General features: G+C 36.3%; 1 protein-coding gene across 2 annotated transcripts in view; it reads right to left on the bottom strand.

Annotated features, from left to right (window-relative positions):
• arhgap45a (Rho GTPase activating protein 45a) overlaps positions 1-27,092 on the bottom strand; it is a 70,322-nt gene that overhangs the window by 38,697 nt on the left and 4,533 nt on the right. The window contains exons 2-5 of one of the 2 annotated variants that reach the window (XM_056446135.1): positions 23,611-23,974; positions 3,647-3,793; positions 2,007-2,091; positions 30-102 (exon numbers count right to left, since the gene is read on the bottom strand). In XM_056446135.1, coding sequence (XP_056302110.1) covers positions 30-102; positions 2,007-2,091; positions 3,647-3,793; positions 23,611-23,974 — 669 coding nt within the window. Of the gene's footprint in view, positions 1-29; positions 103-2,006; positions 2,092-3,646; positions 3,794-23,610; positions 23,990-27,092 lie in introns of both variants that reach the window. The other variant, XM_056446127.1, reaches the window with a different exon arrangement.

Below are 27,092 nucleotides of genomic sequence, written 5' to 3' on the forward strand. Positions count from 1 at the left end.
GGCCCACACATACACACACACACACTCACCCTGCTCTTCTCAGTGGGTGGCAGGGACAGTAAAGTAGTGCTGTCAATCTCTCCCATCAGCAGCTCTGAAACACTGACAGCAAGAGAAAACACTGCTCAGAAACAAACACACACACACACACACACACACACACACACACTCTTCTATATACAATCAAGCATTTAAAGTGAATATGGAGCAGCTCAGCTCGTTTTGACATATTTTACATCGAGTTTCTATTGATATCACAGCTTATTTCACTGCACATGATGTAATAATAGATTTTAGCTCAGTATTTTAAATTATTGAGACTTGATTTTGATCTTATCATTATTTTAAGATAGAATCGGTCTCTGCAAAGCAGTCATGCTTTCATGCCAGAGAGTTTAAGGCTCTACGGAGACAGGAAAAATAGCAGGCTAACATTAATGCAATTCACAAAGCCAGCCATAATCCTTCCGACAGTAGTGATTCACTCTCTGTATTATGCTGCCTGTGGTTTCAAATAGGTCCGGTGCTGACGTAATGGGGGCGGTACTTTCACTTTTCACTGCAGCCCCTCTCTCACCTCCGCTCGTGTTCAAACTAAACTAAGACCAGCGCGGTGTTTCTTATGGCAGGTTTTATCCATCATACATGTTGAGTTGATTGACTTGATATGGGAATATGTCTTGACATAACACACACAGATGTGACTTAGTAAAGTGTGAAGTCATCTATTATTTTAATCGTTGCATTAGTCTGACTGGTAAATGCCCTTGTTAGGCAGCGCTGGAGCAGCGTGAGAGAGTGGATCACAGCGCAACAAATGAACAGTATTAACAAATGAAAAAGACACAACGGAAGACTCTTAAATGCTTGTATTTGTTGTGTTTGCAGCAGATCTGTGATGCTCGTCACTAACTTCATGCATTGGGTTAAATTAGACAGTCCAGTCTCTGTGTTCAGGGAGTGAATCAAAGCGCATCAAATGATCGGTAATTAAAATGGGAAAAATAGAATAAATAAATATACTTTTTTATTGGACACACATCTGATGCTTGTATTTGCAGCAGCTCCACACCCACAGCTTCACGCACTGGGTTAAATTAGGCTTTACAGTCTCCTTTACTTCCATTGTTTCTGTTCAGCGAAGGAAACTCAACCAGCCCCGTGACGTCAGACACAGCGACATTCCAAGATGGCTGCGCCCTAGGTCTAAAATCTATAGTAAAACACGCCGTTTTCTGCTAAATGCTTACATTAATCGGGTTTGTTTAATATATTTTCATTAAATTGGAATCTAATGTACAAAATAAGGTAAACTTGTAGGCGCAATAGCCTAGTGGTTAGCACGCCGACATATGGTGCAGTTGCACGTCAGGGCGTCCCAAGTCTGAATCCCAGCTAGAGGACATTTCCTTACCCCCCTCTCTCTCCAACTTCACTTCCTGTCTAAATACTGTCCTATGCATAAAAGGCCAAAAATAAACCTTTAAAAAAATAAATATATAAAAAATAAGGTAAACTTGACAGAGTGCTTCATATCCCCTTTAAGGTGACATGCTGACTGACTGACAGGTGCGTGAGGCTAGCAAACACGACGTAGCTTTCAGTTAAGTAAGTTTCCATAATTATACTTTATTATATATTATATATATATATATATAACTTAATTATATTTAATTACATTTTTAATTCAATTTAATTATACTTAATACAACTATATTTGAACTTAAATACAGTCTTACTTGTACTGTTCATTGTTTATTCATGTAAGTAAATACATTACCATTTATTAATGGCCCATCCTTTAAAGTGTTACTAAATACAGTATATCATTTTTACTTTATTATTATCCAATACATTGACGTTTTTGGTGCAATACAATCTATCTGTGAAATAAATATTTATATAATTAAATATGGTTTAGGCATTTAATTCTGATTGCTTGAAAACAAAAAATAAATATGTAAATGAGCATGTAATGAGTGTGAAAGCAGGCTGTCAGGTCTTACTTGCTGCTGAAGGCCACAGCAATGGTCTCAATGGCCTTCTCAAAGTCTTTCTTCTGGGCGTCAGTGGTGCCTTCATAACTGAACCCTGACAAACATGGAGAAGAGAACAACTTCACATCGCATTCAAAACAAACGTGTGCTTCTGCTTTGATAACAAATAAAACTAGAAGTGACTTCGCTTAAAGAGGAAAGAGTCCTATTCAGAAACTGTGTCACCGGTACAGAAAGTCTGGGCTCTTGTTGGAGACAGTGTGGGTTGCTCAAAAAAACACAGCCCTTTTGGTATGAAATAGCGATTAAAATAAAAAAAGACAATCTTAAAAGAAAGTGCTATTCTTACAAACGCTGTGTTCACACCAGATGTGGCACATGCAAATAAATCACAATATTCACGTGTAAATAAACGCGTGAACATTTTGAGTTTACTCGCTTCATTTGCGTGTCAAATGTGCTTCATTCGTACGTCAAATTCACTTTTGTCTGCCCGGTGACTCCAGCTTCGTTCCTAAATGGCTAACATGGATTTTATTACAAGAGTAGCTGTGCTTTACGTGCTTTAGAGAGGCTGAAAAGCAGCGTAGATTTGTTTGGAGCCGTGCATGAGTCCACTAGATCATTTCAGAGGTGCACCAACTCTCTGAGCTCATCAACTTCTTCAGAAACTACACCTGGATAATGGAGGCTTTCAGCTGTGCTTCAGACTGAGCCGAGCCCAGTTTGATGAGCTGTTGTCCGGTGTCGGCCAAAGGATTTCCTCTCGGGACACCTACAACAGGCGCTATGTCATAATCAATGTCCTACAAGAGCAAGCTCCTGATTAGTTAAGGAGGTGCGAATGTCCGCCGAAGATTCAAACGCACAAAAACGGATTTCACTTACCCCACTTTCTTCAAGCAAAAGGAAAAAAAAAAACACTTAATTATGACGTATCATTTCTAAAAACAAGTCTATGAAATGCTTAAAGAATTTTTAGATATACATATATATATATATATATATATATATATATATATATATATATATATATATATATAAAAATAAAAGATTTTTTTTTTTTTTTAAATGTCGCTTTTTAAAAACATGGACAATACTGAAATATACATTGCTCAACACCTCTCACAAATCTCTGATTTAATTGAATATTTTCTATAGGAAGCTTAACAACATTATGTCTGCGCATATACATTAGATTAGTCAGTACTGAAGCCAAATCTGGAGCTAATCTAACAAAATAACATGATAAATGTTCAAAATTAGCACACCCAAATTTATATGTTAGGGAAAAATATTAAATAAAAGAGCAAAATGTTTTAAACTTTGTAGAAATTTGGAGTTTGTAATTTTTTTTCAATATTTTGCATGAATTTAAATGTATTCTCTTCATATTTCTAAAGATGTTTGGTGACTAAAGTATTATTTTAATATTTTATATTTAATATATCTGTTTAATGTTCAAAAGTACCAATATATATTACCCATATTCGCTGAGAAATGGATAAAAATATTCATTTTCATATAAGGGTGTACTCAATTATGCTGAGCACTTTATATTGAATATTGCAATTCAGGCAAAAAATAGCACAATGTTTTCTGTCCTTATCGCCCAGCACGAGTGAGAGTTGTAGATGATAAAAACTGACCTTTGACCTTAGAGATGAGTGTTCCTGCTGCGGTGAGTGTCTCCACAGTGTTCAGCAGAGGGTATGTGCTGATCACCTGCCGCAAAACGCGCAGAACTTCCCCTAAACACTCATGAACGGCTGGACGGCTGCGCGGCTCCTCTTTCACTGCACAAACACACCAGAAATAACACAGCAAACTCAAATAAACAAAACTGAAAACATGTGCATCATGTGTAGTTCATCACAATTTATTTATATATACACTAGTGTTGACACCATCCTGGAATTTGGTACCAATCAATACTTAAATTTTAAAAACGTCCATTTCCCACTGTTGAGCTTGTTCTTGAACAGCGCTGATTTACCATTGTGTTCATGTGCTGAACAGAAATGACCGTGATTGGCCGTGAGGGTCATCAGTTCACCGAACTCACTGCTGTTTATTGAGTGTACCCACAGATACAGAGACACTGGAGTGTTTTAAAGCAGTAAAGATCAGCTGGTCTGTCTATAAGCTGACATACTAGCGATTCACTGATGAATTGACTGATCTTCACTGCTTTCACACTTAGCTGATGATTGATTATAAAGCGTGTTTGGCATGCTGTCCTGGGAGAGAGACCTAAGCTCACAATATCCTGAGCTAGGGGCTCCCTCACGTTTGAAGGGAGAGAGGGCAGTTTTAGCTCAGGTAGGTCTCGACAACTCTCCTGCTTGTGAACATGTTGGGAATAGCTGATATATACTGGCTAAGAGTTTGTCTTAAAATGCTACTTTGGAGTGGTCAATTTACTTATAATGTAGGTCTATGGATGGTGGTAGGAAACCGGGGATCCCAGAGGAAACCCATGCATACTCCACAAAGAAACGCAGACTGGCCCGGTGAGGGGTCGAACTAGTGATGCTGAGGGGCTGTTCTTGCTGTGAGGCAACAGTGCTAACCACTGGGCCGCCGTGCCACCCTATCAGGAGAAGGGGAGGAGTAGGGGTGGAATAAACAGCAGTGAGTTCGGTGAACTAATGACCTTCACGGCCAATCACAGTTATTTCTGTTGAGCATGTGTACACAATGGTAAATCAGCACTGTTTAAGAACGTGCTCAACAGCGCTCAAATGTTAGCAGGAAATGGACATTTTTAAAATTTCAGTACCGAATGGTATCGAATTCCAGTATCATAACAACACTAATATACACTAAATAACACTAGTTACTGAATACGTATACGATAAATCCAGGAGGTCACATATTAGAGATTGAATGTTTAAAAATTGTACTTCTAAATCAAAAATGTCATTTACAATATTCTGGATTGTATCTGGAATATGTCTGAATATATCAGGAAGGTTTTCCTGTGAAATTTTTATATTTTTTCCAAATATTCCTCAAGTAGGGCTGCACTACATTGAAAAAAACTGACATTACGATGTTTTGTTTTTCTGTGATATATTGCGATATGAATATAATTTTCTCAAGATGACTCTTCTAAAAAAACTCAATATTTTACATAGATTTTATAGACGAGTGCATCTGCTTAAAATCTAAAAAAAATATATTTAAAAAAATACACAAAATAATACCTTTTAAAGCACAGTTGAAAAGAACAGAACAAAAAATTAAATTAAACAACACAATATGTTTTTTGGTGGAGTCTAACAGTATTGAGATGCAAGAATTTAATAATTAAATGTCAAATAACAGTGTCCTTTTTATAAATGAGCAATTTCATGCGAATGTCTACCTTGCTATGAGAACAATAAATTTGTCACCAAAATAGAGAAACCGTTTCTACATTTTTTGAGTAAGCAAGTGTTTTACAGTACTTTAAAAATAGTCAAAAATGACTCTGTTTGTGTGGCAATTTCACATGTCACATTCATAACGCAAAAGTGTCATAGCCATAACGGAGCTTTTCTCTCATGAATGTAAAAATGTCAAATAAAATCAAATCAATGATTTTTGTTCTACAGTGAGCCGACTCTTATCTTCTTGATTAGTGTTGTTTCTTTTGACTTGTGCAGTTTAATTCACAGAATTTATACAAAGTATGTTGTATTCCAGCCTGATCTCACGAGAAAACGTAAGTATTTTACGTTTTGACAGTTTAGTGGCTAATTCGTACGAGTTCAGTCGTACGAAATTGTTCGATTTTAAAAAGGAGGCGTGGCACCTAACCCCACCCCTAAACCCAACCGTCATTGGCGGATGAGCAAATCGTACTAAATTGTACGAATTAGATCGTACGAATTCGTACGAATTAGCCACTAAATCAAAAAGTTACGAATTGCCGTGAGATTGCGTTGTGTATTCTGTAAACTCACAGACCTTTTTGGTCACATCCAGAACGCATGTTTTTTTCCTCATTTAAAATCTAAAACATGTTTACAGATTGATATTTTTCTGCTCCCATTAACTGTGGTTCGTTGATTTGGAAAATATAAACAATAGCTTCAATATAATGTTAACGTATGCTTTCTCTGTGAATTAGGGATGTGCACAATTATTCGAATAATCGAACGCATCAGCGACGATCGAGCATGAAACTGATGATCGATTGGCTCTAAAATTAAATTCCTTTTATTCTTTCTGATTGGTTATGCTGGTATTTGGGCGGTAGTTTGATATTTGATTGGTAATGGCTGCAGGGAGTTGCGGTCTAGAGGCGAGACCTGAGCGCAGATCCAGTATAGGGCGTTACACGGCAGAAGCACCGTGTCGCACCATGGCCCACGCAGCGTCATGTTTCTATCATGGTACACATCGGTGCCAACAACGACGGACACTTCATATTTCTGCTGCACCACAGAGCGCCATCTGAATAGTAATTTTAAATACCATGCGAATGTGCTCGTCTGGTGTGTGACGCTTTCACCACACTCTTTTTGGCGAGGATTACGGTATGAGTTATGTTTTGCTGGATGACACCAAAATCGAAAGCTACTTCAGGGAGACATGCATCTCTCTAATCCGAATCCTTTATTGTGGTGCAAAGTTAATGAGTCTCGATTTGCAAGGCTAAGCACCCTTGCCCAGTTTTACCTGGCTGTTCCTGCAACTTCTGCGCCTGCTGAGAGCTTTTTTTCCATCGCTGGTCTGATTGTAAATAGACTTCGCACTCAGCTTTCATCAGAGCATGTAGACCGACTGCTCTTTTTGAATAAAAATATGTAGTCCTTCCTTATGTTAAGTTTTATTAGCCATGCATGCATTGTAAATTATTATTTATATACCTTTTCTTCTATTTATAATAGTAACGATTTACCTGACTCACGATTCGATACGATACAATTCACGATACTAATCTCACGATTTAGTCACGATTTCTTAACAAAATTATTTGAAATAAATATTAGGTGAACAAGAGGCCCTTTGGTTTTTCCCTTAAATGCTTAAATAATACAAACTAAAGACTCAATATAAACAAACTAAAACCGTGACTGTGTTGGGATTTGAAATTTTTAAAAAGAAATATCAACATATCTGTGTTTTCTGGCATAAGCTGAGGTCTTTACACATTTACAATATGCCCTGCTGATGACAAAACTCTTTCACTGGGACTGATATGGCTGGTGTGGAGAGGAAAGCCTTTCCTAAACCAGAGAGCAGTGTATACGGAGGTGGTCAGCCTGGGGGCCCTCTGCTCCAGGGAACGGGCCACTGGCATAAAACACTGATTATAAGCTTACTTATTATATAGTAGGATGGAGACAGGAGATGAACATGATTATGAAGGTGAATAATTAATATTACTTGTATAATTCAGTAGTATAAGTATCAGTGCGATACACTTAAGAAGAGATAATCTTGACCATTTTTAAATATTCAATAATAATGAGCAAATTATTAAAATATGCATAAACTAATTTGAAAAGGAGAGGGTAAAAATAATCTAATAGCTGCTTCTGTAACAGCACAGCTTTCTCTTTCAGTCTGAAAAACTTCACACTTTCGCTATGAAAACACTGATGCACTGATCTCTGTAGCACTCTTTGGAGCAAGTGGAGCTGCAAATCATCCGGTCCATGTGGTTTGGCTTATTAATACTTTTGTTATAGATGTCTGTGACAGTAGTTTTTCACCGTGCTGACGGTTTCTGTGCATCATATTCATTGTTCTGTTGGTGTAAGTAAATGTCTTTTTGCAGTATTTGTACACAGTTTGTGTTTGTCTGGCGTACCTCACCGCCCCACCTCTTGCTCGCCGCTGATGTGCAGGTAAAGCGAGTTTGCGCCTGTAAACACAGCGCCCCCTCTGTTCAAAAACTGTATCGCGATTCATTCAACATCTCAACCGGTTTAAATCGTCACATATTTTAATCACATATTTTAACCGGCTCACGTTAAAGCCTTACATCCCTAATTTATAAACATATAAACCCAATCAAATTATTCAAATTTAATTGTTAAAGCAGAAAACGTTATAATGTCTTGTGTCCAAATGGTCCATAATGACATTACATAATATTTTACTAGCAATTTTGCAAGATACTAATATTCAGCTTTAAATGCAAGGCTTAGACAGATTAGATCAATTAGGAAAGTTATTGGACAACAGTAGTTTGCTGTGTAGCCAGTCCAAAAATTCATTTTTTAGGGGGAGGAATAATACTGAGCATGAATAATATAAACAGTTGAAGTCAGAATTATTAGGCCCCCTTTGATTTTTTTAATTCTTTTTGAAATATTTCCCAAATGATGTTTAACAGAGCAAGGAAATGTTCACAGTATGTCTGTATGTCAGTATGTTTTCACAGTATGTCCGATAATATTTTTACTTCTGGAGAAAGTCTTATTTGTTTTATTACGTTTCATTTCGGCTAGAATAAAAGCAGTTTTAAATTTTTTTAAAATCTATTTTAAGGTCAAAATTATTATCCTTTCAAGCTAATTTTTTTCAATAGTCTACAGAACAAACCACCATTATGCAATACCCTAACCTGCCTAGTTAACCTAATGAACCTAGTTAAGCCTTTAAATGTCACTTTAAGCTGTATAGAAGTGTCTTGAAGAATATCTAGTCTAATATTATTTACTGTCATCATGGCAAAGAGAAAATAAATCAGTTATTAGAGATGAGTTATTAAAACTATTATGTTTAGAAATGTGTTGAAAAAAATCTGCTCTCTGTTAAACAGAAATTGAGTAAAAAAATAAACGGGGGGCTAATAATTCTGACTTTAGTTGAACTCTTTTTATTAACAATTCTTAATCAGAGAGGTACTACAAATGAGAGAAAGAAAAACCACAACACATTATTTTCACAATGTTGAGGAGAGAAATACTGAGTGGTAATTAAACACATTCCTTACTCTCTGAACCATATTGAGATGGAAATAAAGTAAACAAAAACAACAACAAAAAAAGGAACAAACAAACCAAACCATAAAAAAAGAGAAAAAAAAAAGAAAACATACATATACATAATAAATTAACAAATGACACTCAAGTAGGCCATTACCGTTAAATGTAAAATATCACGCAATTTCTTTTCCTAATACACACTTAGATAAGTTTGTATCATTCAAAAGCAAGAAGGGGAAAAAAGAAAAAAGACATACAGACAGGGTTAAATATGCGAGACGGGATATATAAAGCTATTTTTTAAACTACAACAGAAAAGGTTGCCAAGCTGTATAGAAATCCTCTGTTTTGCCATTGATTGTATATCTAATTTTTTCTATTTGAATGAACTGTAACAGGTCAAACATCCAATGAAAGTAGTTTGGCGGAGAAGGTTTTTTACAGTTCAATAGGATAATTCTTTTAGCAATTATTAAGCAAAATGCTAATACATTTGACTGCAAAGATGATAGCGATACATTTGTAGGATTGAGTCCAAACAGTGCCACTAAAGGACACGGTTCAATTTTTAGAAGAAAAATATCAGATATTGATTTAAAGATTGATGTCCAAAAAGAGATTAACTCTGGACATAAATAATTCTGACTTTAACTGTATATTTACATTTAAATAGCTTTTATTAAAGCCAATTTAAAAGAAATAAGGCTTTCTTCAGGTGAAAACTTAATAAAATACTGTGAAAATGTCCTCGCTCTGTTAAGCATTACTTGCAATATACTTGGAAAGGCATTAAATTGCACAGGAGGGCAAATAATTTCTCTTTAACTGTATATCTGTATCCATATTTACTTTTTAAAGTCAAATGCAATGGATTTGAGACACTGTTAAATGTGTCCAACAATTAATTGTTGCAACAGTTAATCACGGACAAACACATCAGAAGCTCTAATTCTCCATTACCACATGTAAGGAAGCATCTCTGCTGCTATTTCACCAAAACATGGCAGTTATTTGTCCACTTCCTACCCACCCAATCCCACAATGCACTTCTCTGAGCCTGAACGTTCTGCTATGCACCACAAGAGGGAACTTACAGCCACACACACACACACACACACACATGCATTTAATGACACATCAAGTTCATCAGGTTCAACAGATGCAAATGCAATGATTTTTGTTTAGCTGTTTGTTAAACCAAACCATTGTCATTCAAATAAGCATGTGAAATATGTGCCTTCCTGTTCCTCAAATGCCATGCAACAACAACTATTACGACCGCTTCACCTCAAATGCAATGTAACTCACTTTGCATAAAAGCAGCTGGTGAAGGCGTGCATGTGAGAAATGCAAAGATGTCTTTGTTTTAACGTCACAGATCTTGTAGCAGCTCTACTGTAAATCAACAGGAGCGCGAACAAAAGAAAAACTGGCGTAATCCCATAACGGTTGGAGAAAAGAGCAGGAGTTTGGCTGCTGGAAGAGTATCTTTTTCAGCAGGACAATGAAAGCTGTTGTTGAGCATGACAAAAGTCCTTGTGTGTGCGTCTCCATGCCTAAATGCATGTTCGGAGTGTGGGTGTTCGTAAAAATGTGGAAAACTCAAAACAAAACACAAGAGTGTAACATTTCAAACAGCCGCTTTGATGCAGCGCTGGAAATATGATGAACACCTACACACACGTCACAAGTTAACCCTCATAATGCAACCACTGTCTGTTTTCATGATCACCGTATTACTGCATTTACCTCAGTGGCTTTGGTGCATTTCTCAGATCAGAATAGAAATTCTCAAAACACCCTGCTTAATCGTCACATCCTTGTGTCACTTGTGCACAATCAGAGAAGCCGTTTCTCATTCATTTAAACAAGTTTCAAATGCTTTTGTACGTCCATTAAAATGAGCACGGGCCGTTCTCTGATGTTTCCTATGTTATGTCCTGTTGATCAATATGTATTATTTTGGTCTCTGTTGAATAGTCTCACCCCCACAACATTTAATCGTTTGTTCATGACATAATTCTTTACATGCAAAATGGCGGAACAAGTTGTCATAATGCATTTTTCTAGGCATTTCCATTAGACTCTTCTATCTTTCCAAATCTGTCTACAATTGGTAAATTTCTCCCAGGTGAATCTTGACTTTATCTAATAAAGGTGCTTCTCAAAGGAGATGTTCACATGTCTACTTCTGTTTTGTGTTTTATTTGTGCTATGCAGTGCTGTCTTTTCCTTTCAGTATCACAATGACATGATCTGGCAACAAATTACAGTAAAAACAGCAAAAATAAATACAGTTTCAATTGCTTTGGCTCAATTCTCAATTGAAATTTGTACTTTTCAAAACAACAAGTTTAGATCTCTGAACAGTTACCTTATTGTTTACTTCAGAGTGGCATTTCTTATTGAGTTAAGCAAAATGCAAATACTTTGGTGCATGTGTGCAAACAGTAGAGGTGAGAACCAACACTGGTCTCTTGGTTCAGTCACGATTATCATGCCATCGATATGGTTCAATTCGATATCTCGGTGCATCGCGGTAAATTGATGATGCTTTCCATACACAGTTTTATATTTTCTTCACAGCAGCAATTCTTGTATTAAAATGTACAAATATATTTATATACTATTTGTAATACAATTTAGTCCTTTAATACAGTCAGATATATGAACTGTACCTTAAAAAACTCAAGTACATGCACAGAACAACACTTACGTTTATAGCAAATAAACTAATATAAATATCCTGCTCGCTTTCTGAGCCTTGTCTAGCGAATTCTTTCTTACACCCCTTTGATTGGTCACGCGCTCAACAGAAAGATCTGCGACTGATACACGGCAGCGGCGATCACAGCTGATCCATGATAGATGCGGTGGGGAATACTGCAGACACGCGCTCGTGTCTGTATCCAGAAGTATTGCTGTAACAGCCGAGAGGAGAGGAGAAGTGACGCCAGCAGGTCAAATGGGCCAGAGTGAGAGAGAGAGTACTTTCATTTTCTCAAAATCGCAGTGAAACAGCTTCTGCTATAAGTGTCAGTGAATGACTGTCCAGCAAACACACACGGAGTAAAATTGTGCACAGTTTCTGAGTTTTTAAGTGTAGTTGGAGTGTTTTAAATCCTCGCGCTCGCCTCCCATAGTAAGCAACGGTGACAGAGCGCATTTGAGATCAATGACGTCATATAATATGTATGACGTCATACATATTAACCGGTAATGATTATTACTGAACCGATACCGAATTGTCCGCGTCTGCATCGTGGTGCACCGAAGAAACAATTAATTTTCACACCCCTAGCAAACAGTAAGCACAATTGTCTACAGTTTGGACAGAAACTAATTGCATTTGACTTGTTGATCAAAACTGATGAGTCGATTCTCATTTAAACTGTCAAACTCTTCACAACTTCTCAATCATTTTCATTGCATCACACACAAAACAATTTATTACATTTTTCCAACATTTGTATACCCGCACGTTTACAAATATCTGATATTGACATTGTTTGTAATGTCTGCTAAATTAGTTAACAACCTCTAGTTGCAATACAATTGCAACTCTACACTCCTCCGTACAGGGAGGAGATACAGCATCTGGCCACTTGGTGCACCGACAATAATCTGCTCCTTAACACCAACAAGACCAAGGAGCTCATTGTGGACTTCAGGAAGGGACGAACAGGCTCACATGATCCCATCCACATTAATGGGATGGCCGTTGAGCCTGTCTCATCCTTCAAGTTCCTGGGGACCCACATCTCAAAGGACCTTTCCTGGACCACCAACACCTCCAGCCTGGTCAAGAAGGCTCACCAGCGCCTATTCTTCTTGAGGCAACTTAAGAAGAACCAGCTTTCATCAGCCGTCTTGGTGAACTTCTACCGCTGCACAATAGAAAGCATCCTGACCAACTGCGTCACAGTCTGGTATGGAAGCTGCTCTGTTGCTGAGCGTAAGGCACTGCAGCGGGCGGTGAAAACTGCCCAACGCATCACAGGGACTACACTGCCAGCCATAGAGGATATCCAAAAGAAACACTGTCTGCGCCGAGCATGCAGTATTCTTAAGGACTCCTCTCACCCTGCTCACAGACTGTTTTCTCTCCTGCCTTCTGACAGGCTCCCCCGGACAAAAACCAGCAGACTGAGGAACAGCTTTTTTCCCACACCTGTCTCCCTTTTGAACTCTGCCCCTCACTGACTCTTTTGCCCCCCCCAATACACCCCCCCACACTCCTCTAACTTATACTCCTCACAATCACTGCACTATTTAACATTTGCACATTTAAAGTTTGCACATATTCATTGCACTGATTCACTTATCTGAACTGTACATACCCACAGCACATGGACATTTGTAATTATGTTTATCTATCTGCCACTCCTGATTATTAATAGCATCCTGTACATATATTCATTTATTGTAAATCTGTTCATAGCTAATACAACCTGTATATAATGTTCATAGTTCATCCATCTGTAAATATCACCATAGTTTTTCTATAACTGCACTTTATAACTTATACCTGTATCCTGCACTTGCTGCTATTGCACTGCTGGTTAGACCTAAACTGCATTTCGTTGCCTTGTACTTGTACATGTGTAATGACAATAAAGTTGAATCTAATCTAATCTAAAATCTAATTTGCTATATATATGACATGCTTGTGTAAGGAAGAGCAACTGGAAGAAGTGAAACAAAATAATAAAGCAAAATAATCTGTCAATGGGGCAAGCAAAATGATCTTGTTTTCAGTTTGACATGAGATTATTCAATAGTCAAATCTGAATGAGCATTATGAGGGTTAATCCATTCTTCTGCTGAAAATGTAAGTGGGGTTTTCCCATGCAAAACTCCCAACCATGATGATAAAGCGTTCTGGATGGTTGTAAAAGCATGAGTGTTTTACAGGAGAAAGTGAGGGGAATGTTGCTGTGCATGTAGACGCATGTCGCGCATGTTTCCACAAGCATATTAACTCATATGAAACTGTCGTAATACAGCAGATACCTCATGCCATCAGCCCTCACATCTCTCCTGCATTAAACGGAGAGTGATTAAAGGCTTTTTATGCAAGAAGAAACTGAAGGCCTGTGTGGACCTGCACGCTGCAGACTTCTTGTGGTTTGAAGCTGTGAATGAATGGCCTGTAGTGGTTTTTACAGCTCTACAGAAGCTGCTGCTAAGAAAATGAAAACTGTATTTTGAAAAACATGCATGATGACAACATTACAAGATTTCCCGGAGGAAGGTGTATTTCCTGAGTACTATGTTGCGCTTTATTTTATATCGGCTGAATCTTATTGTGTATTCAGAAAGCACAGACTTTCACTCTCATTCACTTCCATTGATTTTTAGATGGTAAAAACAGCTCATTAAGCGTCTTGAAGTTGCAAACTAATATTTTCTTACTACAGTGCTTCTCACACATAGACTTTACTTGGGCGGGCCACCCAGGTATATTAACAGCCCCCCAAGTATATTTGATGACAGTTTATTTTTTTTTAACCAATAGTATCATCCTTTTACACTTTTTGTATCAACCCAAGATAACCAAACATCCGTGACGTGTTCGATTAACCAGTGGAAAATCTTCTCCCACCCCATCTTGTACTGCTTATTGTGAGCGTGCACGAGAACTGTCAATAACACTTCCTTTGACAGTCTCACGTGCTCTGCAGAGACCCAAAGAGATTCGCCTTTTGAGGCTTACAAATGCGTCCGGCCGGTGTTTGTAAATCTCCTAAAATGTCTGGCAGTTGACTTTTGCTTTCGCTTTCTAAAGTTGCTGCGTTTTTGCATTATTCTTTTATTAAAGACTACTTGCCACTTGGCTTCACACACAGCAGATAGATCGAGAGAAAAAGTAAATATCAGACTCTTTAATCTAACTGGTTCCAATAAACTTTACTGTATACTCGGAGAGGACTAAAATGACATCTAAACTGGTTGCAAAATATATGTACACCATTAGAAATGGTCAATCAACTCATTTGCGTTATATTAATCTACACTTTTTATTGTAATTATTAATTATTAATAAATATCCATTTCAGAGATTTTGTCTGTTTTTATTCACTTTACCTCTTAATTTTGCAGAATAACTGTGCTTATCACTGGGTGACGAGCTGTTATAATATGCTGAAATTATCATTATGTAAATAATATATATAATATGTAATCCACTTATCTCTAATACGACAACAACCTCTGTACCACATCGGATGTCATTCCCTCACTGTAAATGCTAGCGCTCTGCAACCTCGCTGCGCACGCATCCTGAATGTTTACAAACCAATAATTCGTCTATAGCGCATGTGTTTGGACTGTGGGGGAAACCGGAGCACCCGGAGGAAACCCACACCAACAAGGGGAGAACATGCAAACTCCAGCCGGTACTTGAACCAGCGACCTTCTTACTGTGAGGTAACAGTGCTAACCACTGAGCCACTGTGCCACCAAGTTTTGCATCTAATAATTCTATCAGTTTTATTTTTATTTTATTTTATTTATTTGTGTTATTAAAATCCATTAAATTCTTTGCAATAGTTTTAGTTTATCATAAACTTTTTGTTTAATTAAATAATTTCATATTTTTTTGCACTTTTTTGGTAATTTTGTCAGGTATTTTATTCATTTTTATTTGTATTTTTAACACTAATTCTTAGTTTTGATTCATTTTTTAACCAGATATTTATTTCCAGCAAGAATCTTTTGTGTTTTGAGCTGAACTTGACAAGACAAAGTTTGGCATCTAATATTTATATCAGTTTTATTTTAAAGTATTATTTTAATTTATTTTAATGTAATAGCTTTTAGTTTATCATAATAAACTTTTGTTAAATTACTGAAATAATTTCTTATTTTTAAATAAGCAATTTTGGCCACTTTTTTAGTTATTCTGTTAGATATTTGTAAAATTTGTTTTTGTTTTTAATAGTATTTCTTATTTTTAACCAGATTTGTTAATCAGTTTGAAAATTTCTTAGTTTTATTTTTTATCTCTTTTTATTTCTTAATTTATTATTAATAATAATTAAAATAAATAATAAATAGAACAAATACAAAAAAAATAAATTATAAATAAAATAAAATAATTTTTAATACTAATCAATAGTTTTAATTAATTTTTAAAGTTTTAACTTTTGAACTTTTACATCTAACATTTATATCAGTTTTATTTTTAATTTATTATTTTATTCAGTCATTCATTCATTTTCTTTTCGGCTTAGTTCCTTTATTAATCTGGGGTCGCCACAGTGGAATGAACCGCCAACTTATCCAGCATATGTTTTCCGCAGCGGATGCCCTTCCAGCGGCAGCCCATCACTGGGAAACATCCATACACACTCATTCACACACATACTGTACACTACGGCCAATTTAGCTTACCCAATTCCCCTATAGCACATGTCTTTGGACTTGTGGGGGAAACCGGAGCACCTGGAAGAAACTCACACCAACATGGGGAGAACATGCAAACTCCACACAGAAATGCCAACTGACTCAGCCGAGGCTCGAACCAGCGACCTTCTTGCTGTGAGGCGATCGTGCAACCCACTGTGCCACCATGCATCCCATTTATTATTTTGATTTATTTAATTTTATATAAAGTTTTAGTTTATCGCAATAAAAATTTTGTTAAATTACTCTTATTGTTTTGTTAAATTTATTTTTTTAAGCTCCAGATCATTTAAAAATGAATAAAAACGGAGTATTCCTGTGTTTCTCTAAGCTTTGAGTGTAATAGAGATTTGTCTTGCGATTCGTCACTGGAAACATCACTATTGCAACTCAACAAGCAGTGCAGATGTAAACAGGAAGTAGAGCTGATGAAAATAGCAACTCTTTAAGGAAGTCCACAAGGCCTGAGGAGACTTAACTGACTTCTGCTCTTTATAAAGCAGACACTGCTGACGTGATTCAGCCCTCTCCTGTCCTCTGTGCTGGATGAAAAGACAGACTCAACACAACATACAGTTGAAGTCTGACTTATTCGCCCTCCTGTGAATGTTTTTCTTTTTAAATATTTCCCAAATGACGTTGAACAGATTCAGGGATTTTTCACAGTATTCCAATAATATTTTTTCTTCTGAGGAAAGTCTTATTTGTTTTATTTCGGCTAGAATAAAAGCAGTTTTTATTATTTTTATTTATAATTTTAAGGTCAATGTTATTAGCCCCTTTAAGCAATATTACTTTTGGATTGTCTCCAGAACAAACCACTGTTATACAATGACTTGCCTAATTACCCTAACTTTACCCTAATTACACTATAGAGAAGCATTTAAATGTCACTTAAAGCTGAATACTAGTATCTTGAAGAATATCTAGTCAATCTAGTGCTGTGCAATTAATCGAAAATTCAGTTTTGATTTCAATTTTGGCTTAACGATTATGAAAAAACATTAATGGAGATAAAACTATTATTGCATCATACACCGCCTCCTTTCCAGTTGTACACATTTGTTGCTCTGCAAAGCTCAGTTTCACGTGAAAATGACTAAAAGCATGTACTGTAATGTAACGTTTGCAGCACGGCATGAGCATCATTCATTAATGTACATTTGAATCGTTCATGTTTTTAAAAACGTGAAAGAGATCACATGCTGTTTTGTGTATGCACTCAGCTTCAGAGATGAGCAGAGCACACACATCTAAAGTCATCTTAATGCGAGCGCTTTAATGGTCAAATACATGCAAATGTGTGTCAAAACACTGTGTTTAGTGATTATTAATATTAACCCTCATTTATGTAATAAACAAACGAGTTGAGAATCAAAAGACATGTGAAAGTGAAACTATAAATCAGAACCGTACTGCTCTTAAAGTGACAGCGCGCAATATTCCTGCTGCCGACTGTTTATCATTAATCAAACAACAAAAGGAGGAAATCCCTCACTGCTCTTGACTAAAAGACTTTTGTAGCTATAATTAAAGTTTCTTTCTTGCAGTGAAGATGCTTAAAGCACAGTTTGTTTCATATTTTTATTCTAATGTATTTATTTCCCTTTTCTTATTTACAGGGAGGAAAATAACTGTGTATATATATACAGCTGAAGTCAAAATTATTAGCCCTCCTGAATTATTAGCGACCTTTTTCCCTCCAATTTCTGTTTAATGGAAAGAAGATTTTTTTAACCTATCTCTAAACATTATAGATTTAATAACTCATTTCTAATAACTTTCTTTTATCTTTGCTATGATGACAGTAAATTATATTTTACTAGATATTTTTCAAGATAGTATTCAGATTAAAGTGCGATTCAAAGGCTTAATTAGGGTAATTAGGCAAGTCATTGTATAATAGTAGTTTCTTCTGCAGACAATCAAAAATATACTTTGCTTAAGGGGGTTAATAATATTAATCTTAAAATAGGTTTCAAAATATTTGAACCTGCTTTTATTCTAGCCAGAATAAAACAAATAAGACTTTCTCCAGAAGACAAAATATTATAGGAAATACTGTGAAAAATTCCTGAATCTGTTCAACATCATTTGGGAAATATTTATATAAAATAAAAAATTCACAGGAAGGCAAATAATTTTGACTTTAACTGATGATTATTTTGGTCATAATTGTAATCACGATTATTCAAAACGATTGTGATTATGATTTTTTTCCCATAATCGAGCAGCCCTACTGTCATCATGACAAAGATGAAAGAAATCAGTTATTAGAAGTTGAATCTAGAATGGAGCAGCACCATGGTACAATAGTTGCTCAGCAAGAAGGTCGCTGGTTCGTGCCCCAGCTGGGTCAGTTGTCATTTCTATGTGGATTTTGCATGTTCTCCCTGTGTTGGTGTGGGTTTCCTCTGGGTGCTTCGGTTTCCCCGGTGAATTTATAGGTGAATTGGGTTAGCTAAACTGTTCGTATTGTATGTGTGTGAATGAGTTTGTATGGATGTTTCCCAGTGATGGATGGAAGGGCATCCGCTGCATAAAACATAAAAGCAACTAAAAGGGAAATCAACATGAGCAGCTCAAACATTCTGCAAAACATCTATTTGTCGACAGTCCATTTTTAAATAACTTTGTATAAATGGTCACATATCAAGAAGTAAATGCATATGACAGCTAAAGGGGAATACCAAAAGTGCAACTCTGCCACCACACCTCTGAGAATCAGCATGATAAGCAAGAGTCTGGTGTTCCCTCGGTAGAGTTCAGTCTTTTAAGGGAGGGTGGGGGTCGTGTGTGATCTCACGTATAGCGGACATGTGTAATCTCAAACTGAGGCCTGCAAACAAAACATCTGACGCACGCTTCCTCTTCCTGTCTCTCGTCACCATGGAAACCACATGAAAAAAAAAACTCATTACAAGTGGCTGTTCCTGAACAACACTCAGGAGACATCTGAGTGTGCATGTTTATGTATAATAACTTTAACTGGTAAAGCTATTAGTCACTTGTTAATTAGTTAAAGTTATTAGTAACTAATGAAGTTATGGTAACAATACCCTTAACTTTTCCAAATTTGATAGTAATACAATAAGATGACCTTCAGTAAAGCGGCTTTGAAACAATAATTATTGTGAAAGTGCTATACAAATAAACTTGAATTGAATCGAATATCTACAGGAGTTAGTGCTCTATTAATACATGTTAAAATGACCTTGATTTTGACAGTAAAACAAGTACAAATGCTATGCTAAAACCTTCTCTTTGCCCCCTTTTTTTAAAGTGGCCAGACATGACATCGCCAGCATTTTTGATGATCTTAGCCTAAATTTAAAGGCCCTTCGAATATTTTCTGCCATGAATATGTCAAACATATTATACAGAGTTCACCCCTTTTACATTTTACATCTCTCTTTTACATTAATATTTACTAAATGATGCTTCACAATAATATAAAGCATCCCAAAGTTCCCAAAGTGAGGGTCGCGGGACAATGACAGAGAGGTCGCTTGATGATTTCCAAAAGTCAAATAAACTTTACTAAACTATTAGAATTACAATATTTTAACCATAACCCACAGAAGATAAAAATAGTCGTTTTTAATAGTAAAAAACAACATTCATTCTTCTTTCTTTCCAGCTTAGTCCCTTTAATAATCCGGGGTCGCCACAGCGCCACTCATTCACACTCATACACTACGGACAATTTAGCCTTCCCAATTCACCTGTACCGCATTTCTTTGGACTGTGGGGGAAACCGGAGCGCCTGGAGAAAACCCACGCGAACGCAAAACATGCAAACTCCACACAGAAACGCCCACTGACCCAGCCGAAGCTCGAACCAGCGACCTTCTTGCTGTGAGGCGACAGCACTACCTACTGCGCCACTGCGTCACCCAAAACAACATGCAAAATGAAACGCCATCAGCCTTTAAATTATTCTTTTTTCATAGCATTGTGTGCTTACGTTCGACAGCAATAGTGCAGCTGCAGCAGATTGATTTTATAGCACCAGGTTAAACTTTCTGACACCTTTATGGTAATCAAATACATCAAAAATAAATACAGGCCACATCTGAACATTGAGAATGATCTCTGATTGGCGGTCTCCAAAATTAAACCAAGAACAGACAGCTGAAAACGTTGTGTTCACTGGTCTCTTCAGGTGAGGTTAATTCATTCATTCATTCTTGCTGTGAGGCGATTGTGCTACCCCCTGCGCCACCGTGCTGCCCCAGGTGAGGTTAATATTAAATTAAACAAATTAATAAATGACTCTAAAAATTAAATGGTTGTAAGATTGTTGCACTTTTTGTGTTGTCAATATGCTCATGTTTATATAGGCCTATTATTGTGTGCGCAACATTTGTATATATATATATATATATATATATATATATATATATGTATATTCAGCCGCCAGCTAGCTCTCTGCAACTCTCACATGGTTGCCTACTGAAGCTAAGCAGGGCTGTGCCTGGTTAGTACCTGGATGGGAAACCACATGGGAAAGCTAGGTTGCTGGCGGAAGTGGTGTTAGTGAGGCCGGCAGGGGGCGCCCAACCTGCGGTCTGTGTGGGTCCTAATGCCCCAGTATAGTGACGAGGACTCTATACTGCTCAGTGAGCGCTGCCTTTCGGATGAGACGTTAATCCGAGGTCCTGTGGTCATTAAAAATCCCAGGATGTCCTTCGAAAAAGAGTAGGGGTTTAACCCCGGCATCCTGGCCAAATCTGTCCATCATGGCCTCCTAACCCTCCCCATATTGGCTTAATCACTCTGTCTCCTCTCCACCAATCAGCTGGTGTGTTGTCTGGCGCAAAATGGCTGCCGTCGCGTCATCCAGGTGGATGCTGCACAGTGGTAGTGGATGAGGAGATTCCCTCCATGTGTAAAGTGCATTGAGTGTCCAGAAAAGCACTATATAAATGTAAGGAATCATTTTATTATAACCACCTCCAAGGAATTTGGGGGTCGCGGGTCAATGGCATTGTTATTTTAGGGGTCATGGGCTGAAAAGTTTGGGAACCCCTGCATTAGATTAGTCAGTACCAAAGACAAGGCACTAATCTAACAAAAAAACAGAAGATAATATATTAAAAATGAGTACACCCAAATTAATATGTTGGAGGAAATGTTTTTGAAGAGTTCAAATACAAAAACCTCTAAGCGCTGTCTGAAATTTTCCTCTAACACTTGCGTTTTTTATCAATCTCCTATGTTTATGTTCAGTTATTCCACTTTAAAGGTAATGAAAATAACCTATTCTTTGCAATAAATGTAAAATTACTGAAACTACACAACAGCCTGAGAAAAATGTTAATTTTAGATGGAAATTTCAGACGGCACTTAGAGGTTTTTGCATCTAAACTCTTCATATACACATTTTTTTTTACTTAATACACTTTTTAAAAAACAAGAGAAACATAAAATATATAAAAATGTTGTAATTTTGTAGCTTGTTATTTCTTTTTGCAATAACGCATTATTGGCGAATTATTGGCTAAATAAGTTATGGATAAAAATATTCATTTTTAAAAGCAGGTGTACTCATTCATACATTCATTTTCCTTTGGCTTAGTCCCTTATTTATCAGGGGTCGCCACAGCAGAATGAGCCACCTATTCCAGCATATGTTTTACGCTGGGCATGCCCTTCCAGCCGCAACCCAGCAAACTGGGAAACACCCAAACACACTCACATTCTCACACAAACACACACACATTCATACACTACAGCCCAATTTAGTTCACTTAATTCCCCTATAGCGCATGTGTTTGTAAACCAGAGCACCCGGAGAAAACCCAGGCCAACACAGGGAGAACATGCAAACTGCACACAGAAATCCCAACTGACCCAGCCAGGACTCGAACCAGCGACCTTCTTCCTGTGAGGCCACAGTGCTAACCACTGAGCCACCGTGCCTCCTTGCAGGTGTACTCATTTATTTGTAAAATATTTTTTAAATATTAAAATATTTCATTTATTAATTAATTTAATTTAATTATGTGATAACATTTTATTTTTTACTTATTTACAAAGGATTTATGAATTAGTGCATTGTTAATTATTATTTATACATTCCTCCATGGTGGGGCGCCACACCAAAATTCATCCCGCCACAGCTACATCACAGCTTCTCATTCAATACATTCAGTCGTTGTTTTTTTTAATAGTGGGTGATAATCGCACCAAAACGTATTAAAAGGTAAGTGAATTATAACAGCGCGAACTTTTCTGTAACCATAGTAGTGCTGTGCATTATTTGTTTAACCCTTTAAGGTGACATGCAGACTGACTGAAAGGGCTGCGCGATGCATGAGGCAACCAAACACGACGTAGCTTTTAGTTATGATGAACACAGTTTCCATAATTATATTTTATTTATAGATAAAGGTCTAAGGCTCTGCTTACAATGGCTTTATCTTGCTGGAGTTTATAGCCGTTTCACTTTACTTCAGGACGCATTAATGCCGCTCTGTAGGTCTATTGGAGAAATTCATAAATATTCATAGCAAATCTAATAAATGTTGGAGACATGCTTGTTACAAAAATACACTAAATCGCACTTCAGCAGCGTTTATTTGAGCGCGCACAAGAAAATCTGCACTTGAGCAGCGAATATCTGAGGGAGTGCAAGAAGTTTTGTGCACAGGGGAAATTGGCGCGTAACGCAATGCATGCTTGTATTACATAAATGAGATCTCGACCTGTACTACTACGCTCGTGACATTTGTCATTGTAGGTAGTTGGTAGATCTGTGTAAAAGACCTGCCGCCACAGCTGAAAAAACTCCTAGAGAAAGCACTGATGTGTATTTGTTTTAAATTACAAATAGTATTGATATTGTATATAATGTAATTTAATAATACATTATACATATTATAAGTACTATTGCAAATTAAGTTCATTTTCTGAGACATCAACTTCAAATTTGGAACAGCAACAATCAAGAATGCATGATTATACGCCGCCATGGCTTTGCAATCAAAAAATGTGATTACAATGGAAGTCAATGGGCCAAAAACAGCCACCAACATAGCAAAAGCATAGTCAATCTGTTGCATATTGTTAATTTTTTTTACATTTTCAAAGTTTTTCCCAAAATATGTGTCAAAATAAGATTTGTCACCGAAAATTTGCTTCATTAGCTAAAAAACAGAGAAAGTTGTGGCCAATTTGAGACATCACAGTGGATGAAAACAACCCAACAGCACACAAGGGTTAAATCACTTTCAGGTTCAAAAAGTGAACACATTATGTTAACAAAAGCATACCTTCACCCAGCACCATGTCCTTAAGTTTCTCCACAGCCTCTGCAAATCGTGCGACGTCTCTCAGCAGAGAGGGAATGTCCTCCACCTCGATAACTGATGTTTCCAGTCCCTCCGCTGACTGTCCATAGCTGAGCGGCGTCCGCACGTAACCCTTATGGAAGCCCCAGGTCCCGGAGGTCTGGAAAGGGAACCCAGCGGCGCTGGCGTGGCGGCTGAGACCCGGGGGCCGCCTGACTGTACCGACAGGAGAACTGCAGCCTGACAATCTGGAGTGAGCGCAGGGCGTCCCGGGACAGGACAACGCCACCGAATCTGGAGGAGTCAACATGCAGGAGCCGTCCATAGTGTCATTCTGAGAGTGTTCCTGGAGGATGGACAACTGGGTTTAACGGGGGAAATGAGAGACAGGGGCCGAGTGTTAATGATAGATGATTATTATGGGGATGAAGGTTAATGAGGCATGTTGAAAAGTTTGGTTTGAATTTGACAGACTTATGGATATGAATGTAGCTATGTACTATATTGTATATTTAGATTAGATTAGATTCAACTTTATTGTCATTACACATGTACAAGTACAAGGCAACGAAATGCAGTTTCGGTCTAACCAGCAGTGCAATAGCAGCAAGTGCAGGATACAGGTATAAGTTATAAAGTGCAGTTATAGAAAAACTATGGTGATATTTACAGCTGAAGTCAAGAATTATTAGCCCTGCTGAATTATTAGCCATACTTGCTAGATATAGCTTTAAGTATGTTATAGGAAATACTGTGAAAAATTCCTTGCTCTGTTAAACATCATTTGGGAAATTTTTTTTTTTTTTTAAATCACAGGAGGGCAAATAATTGTGACTTCAGCTGTAAATTTGTAACGATCATACTAAAATAAACAGGTAATGATGGATATTTTTCTGGTCTAAAAAGCTGAATAACATCAAGGGGCTGGTCATTTCATGTGTTTTTTTGATCTGAATTGTAAAAATATTTCCACTTGACCACATATCTGTTAAAGAGATATGATTCTGATCTTCAAATCTTGAGCTATAATTAAATTTAATTATATTATGTCAACTAAAGCATCAAATAGACCATTTTATTTAATTAATAATATTGTTCCTGGAGGATGGACAACTGGGTTTAACGGGGGAACGAAAGACAGGGATGCAGTGTTAATGGTAGATGATTATTATGATGATGGATGTTAATGATGCATGTTGAAAAGTATATAATGAATGTATATGTTATTTATTTATTTATATATATAGTTGAAGTCAGAATTATTAGCCCTCCTGAATTATTAAAGGCTTAACTAGATTAATTAAAACAGTTAGAGTAATTAGGCAAGTCATTGTATAACAGTGGTTTGTTCTGTAGACAATTCAAAACAAATATTGCTAATTATATTGACCTTAAAATGGTTTTAAAATAATTAAAAACTGTTTTTATTCTAGCCGAAATAAAACAAATAAGACTTTATCTAGAAGAAAAAATATAATAGGAAATACTGTGAAAAATTCCTGAATCTGTTCAACATCATTTGGGAAATATTTAAAAAAGGAACTCATAGGAGGGCGAATACTTCTGACTTCAACTGTATAAACGTAATGATCATAGTAAAGTAAACAGGTATTTATGGATATTTTTCTGGTCTAATATATTTTTCTGATCTAAATAAACTGAATGACATTTAGAAGCTGTGTACACCTTCAAGTGTTTTACTGATCTAAATTGTAAAAACATTTCCATTTGACCACATATATGCGTCTCTGTTAAAGAGATATGATTCTGATCTTCAAATCCCACACTTGAAGTAAATCTAACTATGTTACATCAACTAAAGCAGTGTTTCTTAACCACGTTCATGTTGGACCACCAACATTGCATGTTTTGATGTCTCCTTTGTCTGTCACACCCATTACAGGTCTTTCAGTCTCTGTTAATGAGCTGATTAGCTGAATCAAGTGTGTTTGGTTAAAGAGACATGGTAAATGTGCAGAGCTGGTGGTCCTCCAGGAACGTGGTTGAGAAATACTGAACTAAAGCATCAGATGTACTGCATTTTATTTAATTAATTATATTGCTCTTGAAGGATGGACAACTGGGTTTAACAGGGGAATGAGAGACAGGGATGCAGGGTTAATGAAAGATGATTATTATGGTGGTGAATGTTAATAATGCATGTTAAAAAGTTTAATGTGAATATGACATACTTATAGATATGAACATAGCTATGTCTCCATCCAGCTATTTTTACTGTGAATTTTACAGTTCTTGTAATTACTCCATAAACTAAAACAAAATCCCTACTGTATTTTTAATGGTAGATTTCTGGCAACCACAGCTGCCAGTTTTTTACCGAGAACTTTACAGTTCACTTAATTATACCGTAAACTGAAAAACATCTCTACTGTATTTTTAACGGTAGATTTCTGTCAACCACAGATTACAGGTTTTTTCTATAATTTTACGATTGTTGCTACCGTAAACTGAAAAACATTCTACTGTATTTTTTCACAGTAAATTTCTGGCAACCCCAGCTGCCAGTTTTTTACCGTGAATTTTACAGGATCTTTTTTACAGTGTGATTACAGTGTTAATGAAAGATGATTATGGTGATGAATGTTATTAATGCATGTTGAAAAGTTTAATGTGAATATGACAGACTTAAATATGATATTCATATAGATATGAATATAGCTATGTCTCCATCCAGCTATTTTTATGATCACTTTGGAATATTACATAAAAAATGCTTAATTGAAACACCAAGATGTGCATCCATTTTTAAAAAAGCGCATTAAAAAATGTATTAAAGATTACCAAAACAAACAGTTTTTTTTTTCAGTGGATTAACTTGCATGGATTAATTAACATTAATTAATTAACCTAAAGAATAACAATGCGCTAGCAAAATAAACATAGCAACTTTTGATTTCACACAGACTTCAAATATTTATTTTTGATTTGCAACATGATGCGAATTTGTGTACAGATCAAATTGTTAACTATTTTACTATTACAATACAAAAATACACTTTTACATATTTAAATAGTATTTATTAGTTTTTATATTATTATTATTTATATGTATTTATTTTAATTACAAACGTTATCTGCATTTTAAATGTTTTTTTTTATAATTTATACATTTATATACTACTATAAGTGCTATTTTACAGATTATGTACTAATTTCAAAAGTATTATAATAAATTTTATATTTTTATTATATTTACATATTTAACATTAAAATTAGTAAATATGCACGATAATGTCATATACGCATCTCTGTTAAAGAATTATTATGGTGATGAAGGTTAATGATGCATGTTGAAAAGTTTAGCCTGAATATGACAGACTTAAGGATATGAATATAGCTTTGTTTCTAACCACTTATTTTTACACATATTTTGTAATATATATAAACTGGAATATACTGGAATATATTTGGAATATATAAACTGCTTAAAGAAAACACCAATA

The sequence above is a fragment of the Danio aesculapii genome, chromosome 2 (assembly GCF_903798145.1).
Source record: "Danio aesculapii chromosome 2, fDanAes4.1, whole genome shotgun sequence".
Classification (NCBI taxonomy): Eukaryota; Metazoa; Chordata; class Actinopteri; order Cypriniformes; family Danionidae; genus Danio; species Danio aesculapii.